At 36.6% G+C, this 16,140-nt stretch overlaps 1 protein-coding gene across 1 annotated transcript; it reads right to left on the bottom strand.

Annotated features, from left to right (window-relative positions):
• Window positions 1–3,704: 3,704 nt before the first annotated feature.
• LOC134791990 (protein draper-like) lies at window positions 3,705–12,036 on the bottom strand. The gene is made up of 7 exons (XM_063763100.1): window positions 11,913–12,036; window positions 10,994–11,120; window positions 10,206–10,276; window positions 9,136–9,335; window positions 7,158–8,547; window positions 4,169–4,302; window positions 3,705–3,842 (listed from the first exon to the last, which is right to left on the bottom strand). Exons 1-7 carry the CDS (start codon window positions 11,993–11,995, stop codon window positions 3,736–3,738), a joined length of 2,112 nt encoding a protein of 703 aa, XP_063619170.1. The 5' UTR covers window positions 11,996–12,036; the 3' UTR covers window positions 3,705–3,735.
• Window positions 12,037–16,140: the final 4,104 nt, after the last annotated feature.

Genomic DNA, 16,140 nt, shown 5'->3' with positions numbered 1-16,140 from the left:
GTTAGCTCCCCGCCTCATGTGCTTACTTATAGCGGCAGTCACGAGAGTGGTTACAAGTTAAAATGGCAATACACCACAAAAATCTTTGATTGCTTAAAAATAGAACTATTTGACAGATAAACATGTATGGCCCAAGCACATTTAACTATTATTACTAGGTACACCTACATATAGAACCGGCACAGAGAACCAGTATTTTGCTCCATGAGTTATTGTCATGAAACGCACGCAAGTCTGAGCCCAACATGCAACTTTGACAGATCTAATCCCTACGGCCGTACATTAAAAATAAATGTATGGAGTTCGGCATCTGATCAGCGTCGAGTGTGCAGCATACTCTCGTGGAACGAGCATTCCATATGGATCTTGGATAAATCAAATTCACTCAATGATGTCTGAATGATGTCCAATCATATTTGGATTAGATTAGATAGATTTGGACTATTTCATGAAATGACATTTTAGAATTGAACACTTCATGATAGGGTTAGGTTAGGGTTTACTTTTTCATGATTTGGCCAACCCATCGTTTCATAAAAAGATTGCCACATCATGAAATTATCAATTCTAAGATCAGTACGGTTACCATCAGTTTCTCACTGACATAAACGCCGTCGAGAACGTAATTTACTTTCTATACATCCCGTTTGCACTAATATGCGAGTGCGAGCGAGATGTATAGGAAGTAAATTACGTTCTCGACGGCGTTTACGTCAGTGACAAACTGATGGTAACCGTACTGAGCCTCTACCATCAGTTTTGACATTGACATAACGCTCACGTCTACGTAATTTACTTTCTGTACATCTCGCTTGCACTAATATGCGAGTACGAGCGAGATGCATAGAAAGTAAGTTACGTAGACGTGAGCGTACATGTCAATGTAAAAACTGATGGTAGACGTACTGGTCAATACATTTTGACAACATCTCAGTTAGCGGTAGTAACATCGAAAGCGAAAGAAGAAAGCGAAGCGTTTACACTTTATCACTTGCAAAGTCGCTGCAGACTTAGTATTGCATTAAAGCAGCGGTCGGCAACCTTTTTTTGCGTAGTTTTAGTAGCGTAGTTAACGATGAGTAAGTTGACGCGGGCCGCACTTTGTTAATATTTATGACTTTATCAGACGTTGTCGTTTCTCAATATTACATAGTATAGCCAGAGAGGCTCGCAGGCCGCAAGTGACAGTTTCACGAGCCGCATGCGGCCCGCGGGCCGCAGGTTGCCGACCGCCGCATTAAAGCAATAAAAAATTCAGAAGCGACGGTCAAAATCTGACAAGCATAGGCAACGTACGAAACGCCCCTTACTAAAAACGGTACTTGATCGTGACGTCAGAATCACGACCACCAAGCCGTCTTGAAATATCGAAAAATTTCGTTTATGTAGGTATATAGTTGAGTTACAATTTATTTTACAATAATATGCAAGGAATCGAATGGTACCATTATTTTCTTCATTTTGGAAGTTAAAAAAATAATAATTTTGAATCTTGTATTTTTTTGTCACTTCCGTTTTTTGTGTCTAATTTATTGTCATAAATTGCCAATTCTCTATTTATTTACCTAGAATTTGTTATAAAATTGTACATGTATGGTCATCCTTTCTCATTTACTTACTTGCACAGGCCTCCTGTCCTGATCAGTTTTCGTCGAAGACTTGCAAAAAACTAGCAAGAAGCAAGATTTCTGCTTAACGGAATAAGTGGTTTCTTCACCATCCCATTGTGTCACCCTGTGTAAGAATTAGTACCTACATTACATATACAAGTGCGATAAGTAGGACCTAGTACGTGTATTGTACAACGTTTTATAGTAAGTACACATGGTATAATAATATACTCCGCCTGGTACTCTCTTCCCGTCTTTTCGTGGTCACGTGACTGACACAAGCCTACGTCATCATGCGTCAGCGCTATATGATAATATGCGATAGCGCTATATAAAGTGGCAATGTTATTGTGACTTAGGCTTGTGTCACTCTGGGAAGAGAAGACCATGTTTTATTAGACTATGGTAGGTACGTATGGCAATTTAAATTTTTGACATAGGCACGTATAATACTGTCCTTAATCCCGCCCTAAGCGGTAAAGTAGCACCATATGCACTGTAATAGTACATTGTGTATTAAGGGCTGTAAACAAGAATTTACGAACAAGTGTGAAATGAAGCCCGAAGCTAAAGGCGAGGGCTTAATTGAAACGAGTTCTTCATTCCTGCACCGCCCGTGGCACACACAATGTTTTTCATCACAATTGTAAGGAAAAAGGGAAATAAATAAAACTTGTGTCTAATTTCGTACGTAAAAGCATTTAAATATTACGCATGAGAGTTAAAAATTGATTAAAATTTTAGTTGGCCACAAAGAAAATGCCCAAATAAGATGACACAATAAAAATAAATTAATAATCAAAATACAATACTTCCACAAATAAATAAATAATAATAAATAAATAAATCTGGCCATTGTTGCAATATAAAAATGCACACAACACTAATAATATTTTAAGCATCATAATCCTTTGTTCTCATTACTCCATTATTATATAAAAAAATAAATTAAAAAAAAACTTAAATTCACTTATAAATTTTCTAGCTTCCTGCGTCCACCTGAGTCTGTGGTTGAGACAATTTAGTTTATAGCTATGATAAATATTTAATTAAGTCTATAAATAAATTATAACAGCAGCAGGTAAATTTTAATTGTTTTGGTGCTTCTGAAAACATGGTAATTGGGTAACCTAATGTCTATTATATTTAATACACTATGTATTTGGAGACAATGCTACACATCTGTGTAGGATAATATCTATCCAGCCCCAAACTAAGCAAAGCTTGTATTATGAGTATTAGGCAGCAACTATATACTTATACATACTCATATAAATAATTATTTACTAAGATATATATAAAGATAACAGTGATCAAATATTTATGATAATTTGATGATCACACAAATAAATGTCCATACCGGGATTCGGACCCGGGACCTCCTGCTTCGTAGGAATCGATTTATTTAGGTTACATTCGGTTGGCAACTACTTACAGCAGTGTTGCTGTCTTAAAGGGCCCACTGATTAACAGTCCGCCGGACGGTATTGGTCTGTCAGTTAGAACAAAATTTTGACAGTTCCGAACAACTGACAGGCCGATACCGACCGGCGGACTGTTAATCAGAGAGCCCCTTTAGAACTGCTCATAGCTGCTGCGACATTAACGGGAAATGGTACAGCCAATTTTCCAGAAGAAGCAGTGAGTGCTGGGGCCAAATTCGACATGTACAACTGTCAGATTTCGCATCCACGTCAAATCAACAGTTGATTTTATTGCATGTTGTTTCTAACAAATGTTGATTCGATCACCTGTGGTTAATATCATTGGTACTACCAAAACTCAACTCTGAATTCGGGGTGGTTCGATTTGGTTTGGTTGTCACCTAACTGTGGAATGCTAGTGTCAAATCTTGACATTGTGCGTTTTCGAGAACTTATGATTTTTCCCACATCAACGGGAAATCAACGGGAGACGTCAAACGTCGCTTGCGGAATAGGGGTCCTGACTTGAGGTGACGAAAGATAGAGAAGAATGGAAGAGAAAAACATGTTGTGCTGACCTCACATAACGTGGGATAAGGGCAGGAAGAAGAAGAAATGTTTTCTAATCAAATAGGTATTGTTCACATAAACAAAAAGCATATTAAACATAATAAATATATATTCACATTTATTTTAAATACTTATACTTGATTTACACTTTCTTCTTCCTTTCTATTTTTCAAAATTGTAGACAACCGCATTTTACCCTCCGCAATCTGTTCTTTTTCTGCGTCGTCGGTTGTCCTATCTGAAAAAGGATAGTTTTTCATTAAGACTAAAATGATCTGGACCTCATTTTATGAGGCAACAAGTTCCAGATGTAGTGCATAATTGTTTTCCAGAGAGACACTAAATCTGTTTATTTCCCATTGAATAGAAATTTAGTGACCAAAAACCCCATAAATAACGATTTCATTTGGGAAAATGTCTTGAGTATGACGAAAAAGTTTAGTCGTAGATCTTAGTAAAACAAAAATTATATTTTTTGCATACATTACGTATAGACAGGCGTTATTGTATGTATGTATGTATATGTATTTAATAAATCATTTATTGAATCAATGGAAATACTACCTTCGACTTTATAATCTCCGGTTCCTGTACAACAATTTATTATGTTGGTCCGGAAAATTATCAGTGAACCAAGAATTATGGCCAAAATGATGACAACTATTGATATTACTGCATACTCCCATTTTGACTGCATCCTGAAAAATATGGTACTTTAAGTAGTTTGAATTCCTAAAACTCCAGTCATCCAATGAAGGCCCCTTTATAATATAACCCCAGCACTTCAAAATAATAATATCTATATTTTGATAAAATAAACTTCCAGTCTTTAAGGCGCTCTTATACTCGAGTTTTACGTTTTCAAGGGGGTGAAGCAGACGCGTGGTAGATCGGGCAGGCGGGCGCCCCGCGCGGCGCACCGCACCATTCCCGCGCAGCACGTCTACGTCCTTATTCTGACGACATCGGTATTCTGAATTGTCAGTTCCGGGATTTTTAGTTCGGCAATTAATATTGAATAAGATTTATTAGTAAATTCGAATTTTGATGAGTACTTTATGAAATTAAAAACCGGACAAGTGCGAGTCGGACTCGCCCACCGAGCCCGCCGAGGGTTCCGTACCTTTTAGTATTTGTTGTTATAGCGGCAACAGAAATACATCATCTGTGAAAATTTCAACTGTCTAGCTATCACGGTTCGTGAGATACAGCCTGGTGACAGACGGACGGACAGCGGAGTCTTACTAATAGGGTTCCGTTTTACTCTTTGGGTAGGGAACCCTAAAAATGGTAGTTAAGACGGTGAGTGTACCTAAATAATTATTAATTATATACAATATGAGTGTATACTTGACTGATCATGTTTTTGTAAAAATCGATTTCGATGGCAAAACATATTATTTTTTGGCAACCGGGTTTTTTAACCTAATTAGACCCCGCTGAATCCGACATTGCCGGTTGCTTGATGGAATTCTTGACTGGAAGTGAGATAGTTGATATTAAAGGTCCCTTTTTTTAGTTTTTCGTAAATAACTCTTAAACGGTGGCGCATGGCAAAAAAAAATCTTAAATATAAGTAATCTGCATAAAATTGCCTACAAGAAAGATTCCGTACAATTTTTCGCTAGGATCAATATTCAAAGAGATATTAAGGCGGGAAAATTAATTATAGTCACTTCTAAGGTATCTTTTTTTAGTTTTTCGTAAATAACTCGTAAACGGTGGCCAATTAAAAAATAGGTTCTTAATGTGAATTAACCCCCCTTGGCTAAAAAGTGGCCTCCATGTTTAAAATTCATTTGTTTACGTAAGATGTCCGTCTTTGGGTCACGAATTTACATGTGTGTACCAAATTTCAACTTAATTGGTCCAGTACTTTTGAAGAAAATGGGCTGTGACAGACGGACAGACAGACAGTCGCACGAGTGATCCTATAAGGGTTCCGTTTTTTCCTTTTAAGGTACGGGACCCTAAAAACTAAAAAAAGTGACATGTGAATTGATTGTAATGAACTTTTTTAATAATTAACTTTTTTCCTTTAATATCGTTTTAAATATTGATCCTAGAGAAAAGTGTTCAGATGTTTTTTGCAGGAAATTTTATGTAGATTATTTATTAATAAAAACCTATTTTGCTATGGGACACCGTTTACGAGTTATTTACAAAAAACTAATAAGGGACTTTAAAATTGATTGTAATTAACTTACGGCTGCTTTGTCTTTTTAAATATTGATCTTAGCGAAAAGTGTTCTACATGTTTCTTGTAGGAAATTTTATGTTTATTATTTATGTGTAAGATTTGTTTTTGCTATGAGTCATACTTTTCAAATTATTAACGAAAAAATAAAAACAAGGAACCTTAGAATTTATTATAATTAACTTTCCCTCTTTATTATCTTTTTAAATATTGATCCTTGCTAAAAATGTACTGAATCTTTTTTATTGAAAATTTTGTGTAGATTATTAATGTTTACAACATTTTTTTATATTGGCCACTTTTACGAGTTATTTACGAAAAACTAAAAAAGGGACCTTTAATATCAAATATCTCACTTCCAGTCAAGAATTCGATCAAGCAACCGGCAAATTCGGATTCAGCGGGGTCTAATTAGGTTAAAAAACCTGGTTGCCAAAAAGTAGTATGTTTTGCCAAAAGAAATCGATTTATACAAAAATGTGACCAGTCTAAATTATTCAATTTGATTAATTTTATAGCCTTTTAAAATATGTTTACACAATTTATCAATCGTGACTGAATTCCGGATTGGTTAGATGGGTGTGTGCCTTTGCTGCCCAACTTGTTATAAAATGACAATATGACGGACGAATGTCTGAAATGTCACCGTATTTAAGAATTATTTTGCTTTTCTTCGTAAGTATGTTGAAAAACATTGTGTGTATAACATATTTGCGTATTTATACTGTGATTACCCAGAAACGTCCGCTAAACTAGCACAGGTCCGACGCTGACAGTGGTCACGGGCGTACTGGCGTGAGGAATAGGGGCAAGGTATTGCCGCGTAGGGTGTAATTTAGTAGGCAAAATGTTGAATTCATCAAATGAATGAAAAAATTAACGTATCGATAAAAGGACAAGCAATAATGAAGATTTACTTAAAAGCTATCGACTGAAGTAAGTTTCATATACATTTTCGTCCTAGTACTTCTAACATAAGGAAATAAAGACAGTGTTAGGCATGTTTTCAACTTAAGATTCTATCGAGAAAATAATGAGCCGTCGTGTTTCTGACAAGCAATAACGTAGTTCAAGGACTGAAGTTATACATACTAGAAAATAATGCATGAAATCCTTGTAAAAGTCTGTAAATATGGTGACAAAAAAGTGCATTTTACTACACACCGCGCCTTAATAATTGTCACGCAAAATAGGCGCCATTTGTCAAGTTGCGGAAAATCGGCGGAATTACATACAATACAATACAATAATTGTATTGTGGGTAAATTGAAGTAAGTATTTATTTGTAATACTTTTCTGCAATATTAGGAAAACGTATAAATCATGTAAGTAGGTAGATATTTATTTCGTACTTACCATTGTTCGCTGCCTTGTATTTGATTTTCGACATCATTGTCTACTTCTATTGAATTGTTAAGAAGGCCGTCATAGTAGTCATATACAGACCCATTAAATGTAAAACCGTATTTATCAGTTGTCGTAGGTCTCAGTTCAACAGTAGTTTTTGTCTCAATGTCATCATATCCATACGATATACCTTCTGTAGTTCCAACGCAATCTTTTTCACAAATTATACGCGTGCAGTTGTAATTATTGTCTTTACATTTTTCACCATTAGCCTTAACTCGAGTTGGTTTAAAACCTTCATTGCATTCGCATTTGCCTGCAGCAAAACAATTTCCTTCACAATTTCCACAGTCTGGTATACATTTATTATCTCTATCTAATTTATAACCTGCGAAACATTTACATACATTAGGAGCTACACATGTTCCATTGCCACATCTGTTATCGCAATGGGGTACACACGCTGGATTACTTCCTTCATCTAATCGATATCCATCATCACACACACAAGTATTAGGTGCCTCACAATATCCATTACTACAAGCGTCACACTTTGGTACGCACATTGGAAAATTACTTATATCAACTTCATATCCTTTATAACATTGACAATGATCTGGCGCTATACACAACCCGTTACGACATTCCATATTACATTGGGGAACACATATTGGGTCTTTATTTATGTCTTCTTTATAACCTGTTTTGCATTTGCAAGTATTAGGTGCAATACAGGTACCATTCCCACATTTGACATCACATTGTGGTGTACACACTGGATTACTCTCTCTATCGACTTTATATCCTCTGTTGCATTCGCATTGATTCGGTGCTAAGCAAATCCCATGCCCACAATCAATTTCACATTGTGGTATACACATTGGAATACTACCTCTATCTATTTTATATCCTGTAAGACATTTACATTCATTTGGTGCTACGCAAGTCCCATTACCGCAGTCAACATCACATTGCGGCACACAGTTAGGATTTTTATTATTGTCAACTTTATATCCTTCATCGCATTTGCAAGTATTAGGAGAAACACAAGTACCATTTCCACACTCAACATCACAATGCGGTACACATATCGGATCATATTCTTCATTACCTTCGTATCCTTCATTACATGTACAATGATTAGGTTCAGTGCAGGTACCATTTCCACATTTGATATCACATTTAGGTGTACATTCACCTGTGTCTGATTTCTGCCAGCCAGTGTTACAAGTGCAAGTTTCTGGCTCAGTACATGTCCCGTGAAGGCAGCCGCGGGAGCAGTAAGGGGTGCAGAGGTTTCCGTCAGTTTTTCTGTAGCCGGAGTGACATTGACAGGTGTCAGGAGCGACGCAGGCGCTGTTGACGCAGGGCTCTGTGCATATTGGTAGGCATGATGTTCCTGTGAATGTAAAACTGAATTGTTTAATTAAATCTTATGAATTGGGTAGAATAAGACAAGATGGTTAGACACAGGTGCACTAAAGATTGAAGATTTGTACCTAAATGATCATTTTTGAAAAAATATTTTATCTCAAAGTAACCATGGTCACAATTGCACGCAAACTACACAGGTGCGGTGCCATGGAGACCGCGACGGATTTTCGCGATTTCGTCTGCCTAAAATGATGATTTCCGTGATGAAATCTATCCTTTACCGTCCTTCCCCATGACTCATTATCTTCGTACCTACCAAATCTGTTCAGCTATGTAAGCATGGAGAGGTAACAGACAGACATCGTTACTTTTGCATTAACAATATCAGTAGGGATGTACCGTGATGGGAAAGGTGGACGGCAGACGGCCTAGAGGACCAAGTCCAACGAGATGGTGTGACCAAATATCCGCCCAGATGGACATCACACTAAGCAACGCTTTCCACAAAGCAACCGACAGGGAGAAGTGGAGAGCTGCCATAGGAAAAATTAGTAAGCGGAGTCACGATCCTCAGCAGTGAGGGACCAACTTAGAAGAAGAAGAAGGGATGTACCGTTCTGTATAGAGTAACCGTAGTCACAAAAGCACACATTCGGCGCCACGCAGCTGCCATGGATACATTCTTCACATGTAGGCGAACATTTGTGCGGGCTACCGTCGTCCAGCAAGTATCCTTCGTTGCACTCGCACTCGCCTGGCGATATGCATTTCCCATTCTCGCACGCTGGCGTGCATATTGGAGTGCATTCCATACTGAAAGACAAAAATGATTAATTTAATAAAATACAGTCGCCATCAGATATATAGGAGCTGCCAAGGTGCTCAAAAATATCTGAACACGCACTCTAGCGCCTTGACAGTAGAGGCGTGTTCAGATATTTGTGAGCACCTTGGCCGCTCCGATATATATGATGACGACTGTACTTATATAGGTAGTATATTATAAACCCGGACCGGTGGGCTAAAATAGCGACCGAATGGGTACCACAGATCACCCAAGGCAGAGGTAGACCAAAAAGGAGATGGCGAGACGACCTGGACTCATTTTGTGGTGACTGGCAAGAGCATGCACAAAGCCGTGACGAATGGCTGAAGACACGAGGCCTTTGCCCAGCAGTGGGACACAATTGGCTATTAAAAGACCTTAGCCTTATGCCGATATTGACGGATTTTGATTAGAGATGCAACGGATAGTTGTTTGGCCGGATACCGGATACCGGATATTCGGCCTCACCATCGGCCGAATATCCGGCCGGCGGAATTATACCTACATTTCGGTTTTTCAGGTGCGCATTGTGCAGGCTTTGATCTGTTTCGTAGTGAAAGTTCGCGTGGACTCATTTCTAGGTTCGAAAATGAGTGCGCGTGCAATAGTGGAATGTTTAAAATGTTTTAAAATAATAAACGAGTACGATTATGACCGTGACGGTTTCTTAAATCCAATTTGTTGACTCCAAAATCATGCAAAATTACTATCCGGTATCCGGCCGGATAGTAGGGTACTATCCGGTATCCGGTCGGATATTAAAAAGAGGGCCGGATAGGCCGGATACCGGATAGTAAACGGATATCCGGTGCATCTCTAATTTTGATATAAACACGCTATATAGATAAGGTACTTACTCGGCTAATGAGCCGCTGTCAGTCCTGATGTACCCATCGCAGCATGATGGCACGAATTCGACCTCTTGCTTCTGTGATTAAACACAAATAAAAATTTTTGATTAAATTCGGGGTTATATACTGTCTTATAGAACAGTAGAAGACAACAATCAGAATTATACAAATATATTATTATATAAGATAGCTTGGCTAACATTCGTTCCCATTACCAATAATGAATATGGTGACAGGGTAGTATATAACCCCGACTTTAAAGGGTGATTTTTGCACAATGAAGTATTCAATGTTAATAGTTCAATATTTACTTAAAGGGTGCGCTATTCATACTTTTAAGTATACAAATACCAAGACCATTCCACAAAAAATAAAACCTGATATGTTGCGAAAGAGGCACCATCTAGCTTTGAGTAACCTAGTCGAACCACCTTGATAGTTTTCTAGAAGTCATCTCAGAGATACCTACATAAGAGTACAAAGTACGAATTTTTGATAGTGAGATATTTTTTGAAAATAATAAAGAGACGATTGAAGTAGTTTTAGATTATCAAGAATTATTATTACTTATGGGATAATAATATGGGATGGCAGATGACGATCCCACAATATTTTATAATAAATAATTTCACAACTTTTAGGCCCAAACGGAGATGGCGAGATGACCTGGACAGCTTCCTGAACAACTTTACTGGCCGGAGGAAACACCAAATCGGGAGTCGTGGAAATTAAGGGGAGCCTAATTGCCCAGCAGTGGGACACTCAAATAGGCTAGAAAAAAAATCACAACTTACTTGAACCGGCTTCGTCCCTACGGCGGAATTTATCCTGGTTTTAGAAACCACTCGTCCAAACCAATTTTTCTTCGTGTATCGATCTACGTACGTATATTTGTACTCCTCGTATTCCAATTTAGTCACACTGCGAAAGAAAATTAAATACATCTGTCTTTATAGTTCGTTTTTTTAGCATTACAGTTCGTTTTTTTTAGCATTAGAAATAAGGTAAACAATCTTGATGTGTTTTTTAATTGAAAAACACATTTTAAAAATAAGTTACGGCAAATATGTAACAATTATGAATCTAATACGATCACTTATATTCTTCTGCTTTCATAATTATTAAATTTTGATTTTTATAAAGCGTTTTTCAATTAAAAGACTTGTTAAAATCGCTTACCTTCTTGCAAGTTCTTTCTAATGCTAAAAAAAACGAACTATAGAAGAATACTAACTAAAAAAAACTTAATCTATCAATCTCGAGATTGGTCGTATGATTCGTCTTGACAATTGATTTTGACTGCTCGGCTAGTCGGCCATCGTTAGTTTCGTCTAAGTTCGGATGCACTTGAGAAACGTTTGACGCGTTCAATTCAGAACGCTAAGTAGGTACTAGGTAGGTACCTACAGTTAGGCAATAATAGTTATTTACGATACAAGTGTGGAAAAGAGGAAATTCGAAACGAGTGGCGATAAATTAAAACACGACCGAAGGGAGTGTTTTAAATCGACACGAGTTGCGAATTACCTGTTCGCACGTGTATCGTACAACGTTTTACAGTACATATGGCCCTTTAAACTATTGACATTGCACGAAAAGTGCTATTTTACGCACTAATGCGGGAAAATAGGACCATATGTACTGTAAATGTGTTTTTAGCAAACAAATTGCCGAAACTTATTTTGTAAAGAATAACAAAACAATTTTACTTACACTGTCCTTTTCCTACATATCTGACCACTAACGCCAGCACAATTCATAAACGCACAAAGTATAAATACACTTATTAGCAACATATTATTCGTAATTTTTTTATTATTATTGTCAGACACGTTGTTATGGAACAATTAACAAAGACTGGTCTGTAAATAACCCTCGAGCTGTAGGGTGTCCAATTTTTCTAATTTTAAAACAAGTTAAACTCGGACCAAGCTAACTTTTGTCATTTGGAATGACAACGTGTGGCAATGTCATCCTGTATACAAAATAGGTAGTAAGCTCCCAACGGGATTAGAAATGTTCAAATAGTTACTTTTTTACAGGTTTTAGGGCTCCGTACCTCAAAAGAAAAAAACGGAACCCTTATCTCCGAAACTACTGGGTCAAAAATTTTGAAAAATATACAGAAAATAGTTCTCTACCTAATAGATGACAGAAAAACATATTAGAAATGTGCAGTCAGCCATGCCTGTCACTGTCAAAGTATGTAAGTGCGAAAGTGACGCATGACGTGAGTGATAAAAAAGCGATCATGATACGGGTACTCAAGTACTCACTATAATCAGGCCAGTAATATGTCCAACAGTGGATGAAATTAAAAACGTACAAGAATAAGGAATATCCCGAAAAACGTTGAAAGTGTGGGCATCATTTTTATCTTTGCTAACATTGATGACACACGGTGGCATCCGCTATACTCGTAGGTACCATTTCTGATAAAGTTATGACTATTCATGAATGTACTTAGTTCCCGATATGTGCAAATTTTGATTTGTTTCCACATGATGACTGGTAGAATGACTTAACGTTCATTTTTAGGGTTCCGTACCCAAACGGGACCCTATTACTTGCTATTACTAAGACGCCACTGTCCGTCTGTCTGTCACCAGCAGACTGTATGTCATAAACCGTGATAGCTAGACAGTTGAAATTTTCACAGATGATGTATTTCTGTTGCCGCTATAACAACAAATACTAAAACTAAATAAATTAAATATTTAAGTGGGGCTCCCATACAACCAAACGTGATTTTACCGTTTTTTGCGTAATGGTACGGAACCCTTCGTGCGCGAGTCCGACTCGCACTTGACCGGTTTTATTATTTGAGTTGTAATATTTTACAGTTAGTATTTTCCACGCGTTGATGTGGTGAAAATTTTTAGACCTCGTGCATTGAAACCCTCGCCATACTCAAGATTATTTTTGTAATGTTTTGCTTCCCCAGGCATTAATATTAGTACTAGGGGCTTAATTGCAACTTTTCTCTCTTGTAAAACAAATACATAATTATTTTATAAATACTTATAAGTAATAAATTTTAACCAAGGGAATGAAATATAAAAGAAACAATATGTTTTTATTATTTATTTTAATATTGTACCAGTATTATTATAAAGATAAGCAACAGTTTACTATATCTAAAATTCAGTTCAAAACTTACAAATAATGCATCTAAAGTTAACTTATGGAAACCTAGATTTAACAATTACTTATCTTGGCATTATAAATGAAGAAATAAAAGCATTTTTTACACAAAGAAAAGACACAACCTAGACATTCCACCTACATAAGAAAAAACGAAAACATAAATAACCTATATTTACACAATTTTAATAGTAAGAAAACGATTCTAAGCCTAATTCCGTTCCTACATAACAAAATTCCTTTTGCACAAAATAAAATATTGCAATGTAGAATCTTTATTATATATTTATTTTGGCATAAATACATTGCTACGAGTACATTGCAATATTATATTTTATTTTGTGAACAGGAATTTTGTAACATAACATTATGTATAGACTTTATAGGTAAGTTGATAAGCTTTTGTTTCCCCGCATTTACCCATATTAAATATAATACCTTTCGATACGGTAAAACTGGAAACATAATTATTATTTTTAGTAAATGGTGTAATCATAAAACAATGGCTACGAGGAATAACATTTACGGAACTTCCCGTTTTAATTACTTTGTAGTATTTACTACTTACAAATAATTTTAGGTACTTACTTAGATGCCCCACACGTATAAAAGACCATTGCGAGGGGTGAGCGGTCAAACCCGATAAGTCGCGAAAATGGGTTTTTGAAATTGGAACTATGTGTGGTATGTGTAGAGTTCAAATTGAAATGAAATTTTTTCTAAACTTATTGGGTTTGACCGCTCACCCCTCGCAATGGTCTTTACATTATAATAATTATTTTGGTGCTTTGGGGTTTGAAAGCGGAGTAACTAGTAAGTAATTCGCCCCGAACTGAGAACACGCGGTTCGCCAAAAACTATATAGTGTAAATTCATAGACATCTATTTCATTCTCGACACATTTGAAAAAAAAATTGAAAATTCATGATGGCTGATATGCCTATTTTCTCACGTACCCACCACAATTGACTAGACAACAGCCCACCTACCCTACCAATGTATCTACACTATGGCAACTCATACTTTCTTGCAAAGGAGTTGACCAGAATAGCAAGACCCCTCACAAATAGATTTTGGGCCTTCTAGGCTTTTGCTCTTGCAGTAGCCTAAGTGTTGCCAAAGTATCATGTGCTTTTAGTTTGGTATACAGAGTGGAAAGATAAGTCGGGCCCTGAAGGGAAACTACCTTAAATCCTTAAGCTGGCTCATTTTACTTAAAGGAGACATTCCTTTATTTTTAAAAAGAAACAAAACTGCATTCAAAGTATTTTTCTTTTTTTCTTCATTTTGGCTTGTCTAAAAAAATCTTGAGTAAGAAATATTAGATTTTATGGATATTTTGTACGACACACGAGTGTAAGACCTAATGTTTCTTGGAGAAATGTCATCATTAACATTAACTGTAGGTATCGACTAGTAGAATAAAATTGCGAGTTTTTATTTTTTGGAATTTTTAGTCGGTTCGAGTCCCGGGCGAGGCAAGCGAGTTTTAGAAAATCTTTGAATGCAGTTTTGTTTCTTTTTAAAAATAAAGGAATGTCTCATTTAAGTAAAATGAGCCAGCTTAAGGATTTAAGGTAATTTCCCTCCAGGGCCCGACTTATCTTTCCACCCTGTATATTAGCCATTTTCAAAATAACCCGTTGTCGAAGTTATCCCTACGCACCTTAGGGGTTATTTACACTAGGGGTGTAATTTCATTCGATAGCGTGACGAGTGTTCGCTTTTGCGTTATGTCTATTTTTATATGGGTTTTTGAACAGCGCGCCAAGCGGGACGTTTTGGAAACTCACAATCCCATACAAAATGACACTTAACGCAAACGCGTACGTCACGTCACGCCATCGAATTAAATTTAAAGGGGAAATTTAAACTTTGGAATAAACTTATAATAAAAACTGCTCTAATCAAAACAACTTTGTCATAGGTCACTCGAAAATCGTATAAATATTTCAGCTCGATAGTTAATTCGTTCTGATAACTATACTTAATTAACATACCTAATCATTCTGTTAATTAAATGTTATCGTGTTCGATTTCCGTTTATTTCGATAACTTGACGAAATCGTTTCAATTTGTAATATTTATCCTTTATGATTTTAAACAACTTATAATACCTACATATACATATTTTAGTGATTGGGGTAAGAGAGATAATTTTGAAAATGGCAAATATCTACTAAAGTAAAAGCACTTTTAATAAAAATAAAAATCAAAACAAATGGATTCGAACCACCTGTCAAGCAAAAACTTAAGGTGACAGTCCATTTCCAACGACAGCTGCACTACTGTTCATTTTACTATGTAAATTGACAATAACACCGACGCGTTCAGTATATATATATACCAGTAGTGCAGCTGCGGTCAGAAATGGAATGTTACCATTACTCTGTAATACATTCGACATGTACAACTGTCAGATTTCGCATCCACGTCAAATCAACAGTTGATTTTATTGCATGTTGATCTATGAAGTGTTGATTCGATCAACTGTGGCATTTGTAACCAATACTCAACTCTGAACTGAACTCGGGGTGGTTCGGTTTGGTTTGGTTGTCACCTAACTGTGGATTGCCAATGTCAAATTATGACATTGTACGTATTCGAGAACTTACGATTTTTCCCACATCAACGGGAGATGATACACGATACGTCAAATGTCGTCAAATGTCCAGTAACGGCTACCACCAGTTTGTCACTGACATATTCGCTAGCGTGTGCGTAACCTGCTTTCTATGCATCTCGTTCGTACTATGGGTCAACATCTTACTTTATGTATCTTAAACTGGCTTTTATC

The sequence above is a fragment of the Cydia splendana genome, chromosome 7, assembly GCF_910591565.1.
Source record: "Cydia splendana chromosome 7, ilCydSple1.2, whole genome shotgun sequence".
NCBI lineage: Eukaryota > Metazoa > Arthropoda > Insecta > Lepidoptera > Tortricidae > Cydia > Cydia splendana.
The sequence above is the reverse complement of the archived record's forward strand: the minus strand, read 5'-3'. Positions and strand labels throughout refer to the sequence as shown.

Coding starts and splice junctions, on each gene's coding strand:
- LOC134791990 (XM_063763100.1), bottom strand. CDS start 11,995: ATGTTGCTAATAAGTGTATTTATACTTTGTGCGTTTATGAATTGTGCT. Junction 11,121..11,912: donor ATATGTAGGAAAAGGACAGT/GTAAGTAAAATT, acceptor TTTCTTTCGCAG/TGTGACTAAATTGGAATACG. Junction 10,277..10,993: donor TAGGGACGAAGCCGGTTCAA/GTAAGTTGTGAT, acceptor GTTTAATCACAG/AAGCAAGAGGTCGAATTCGT.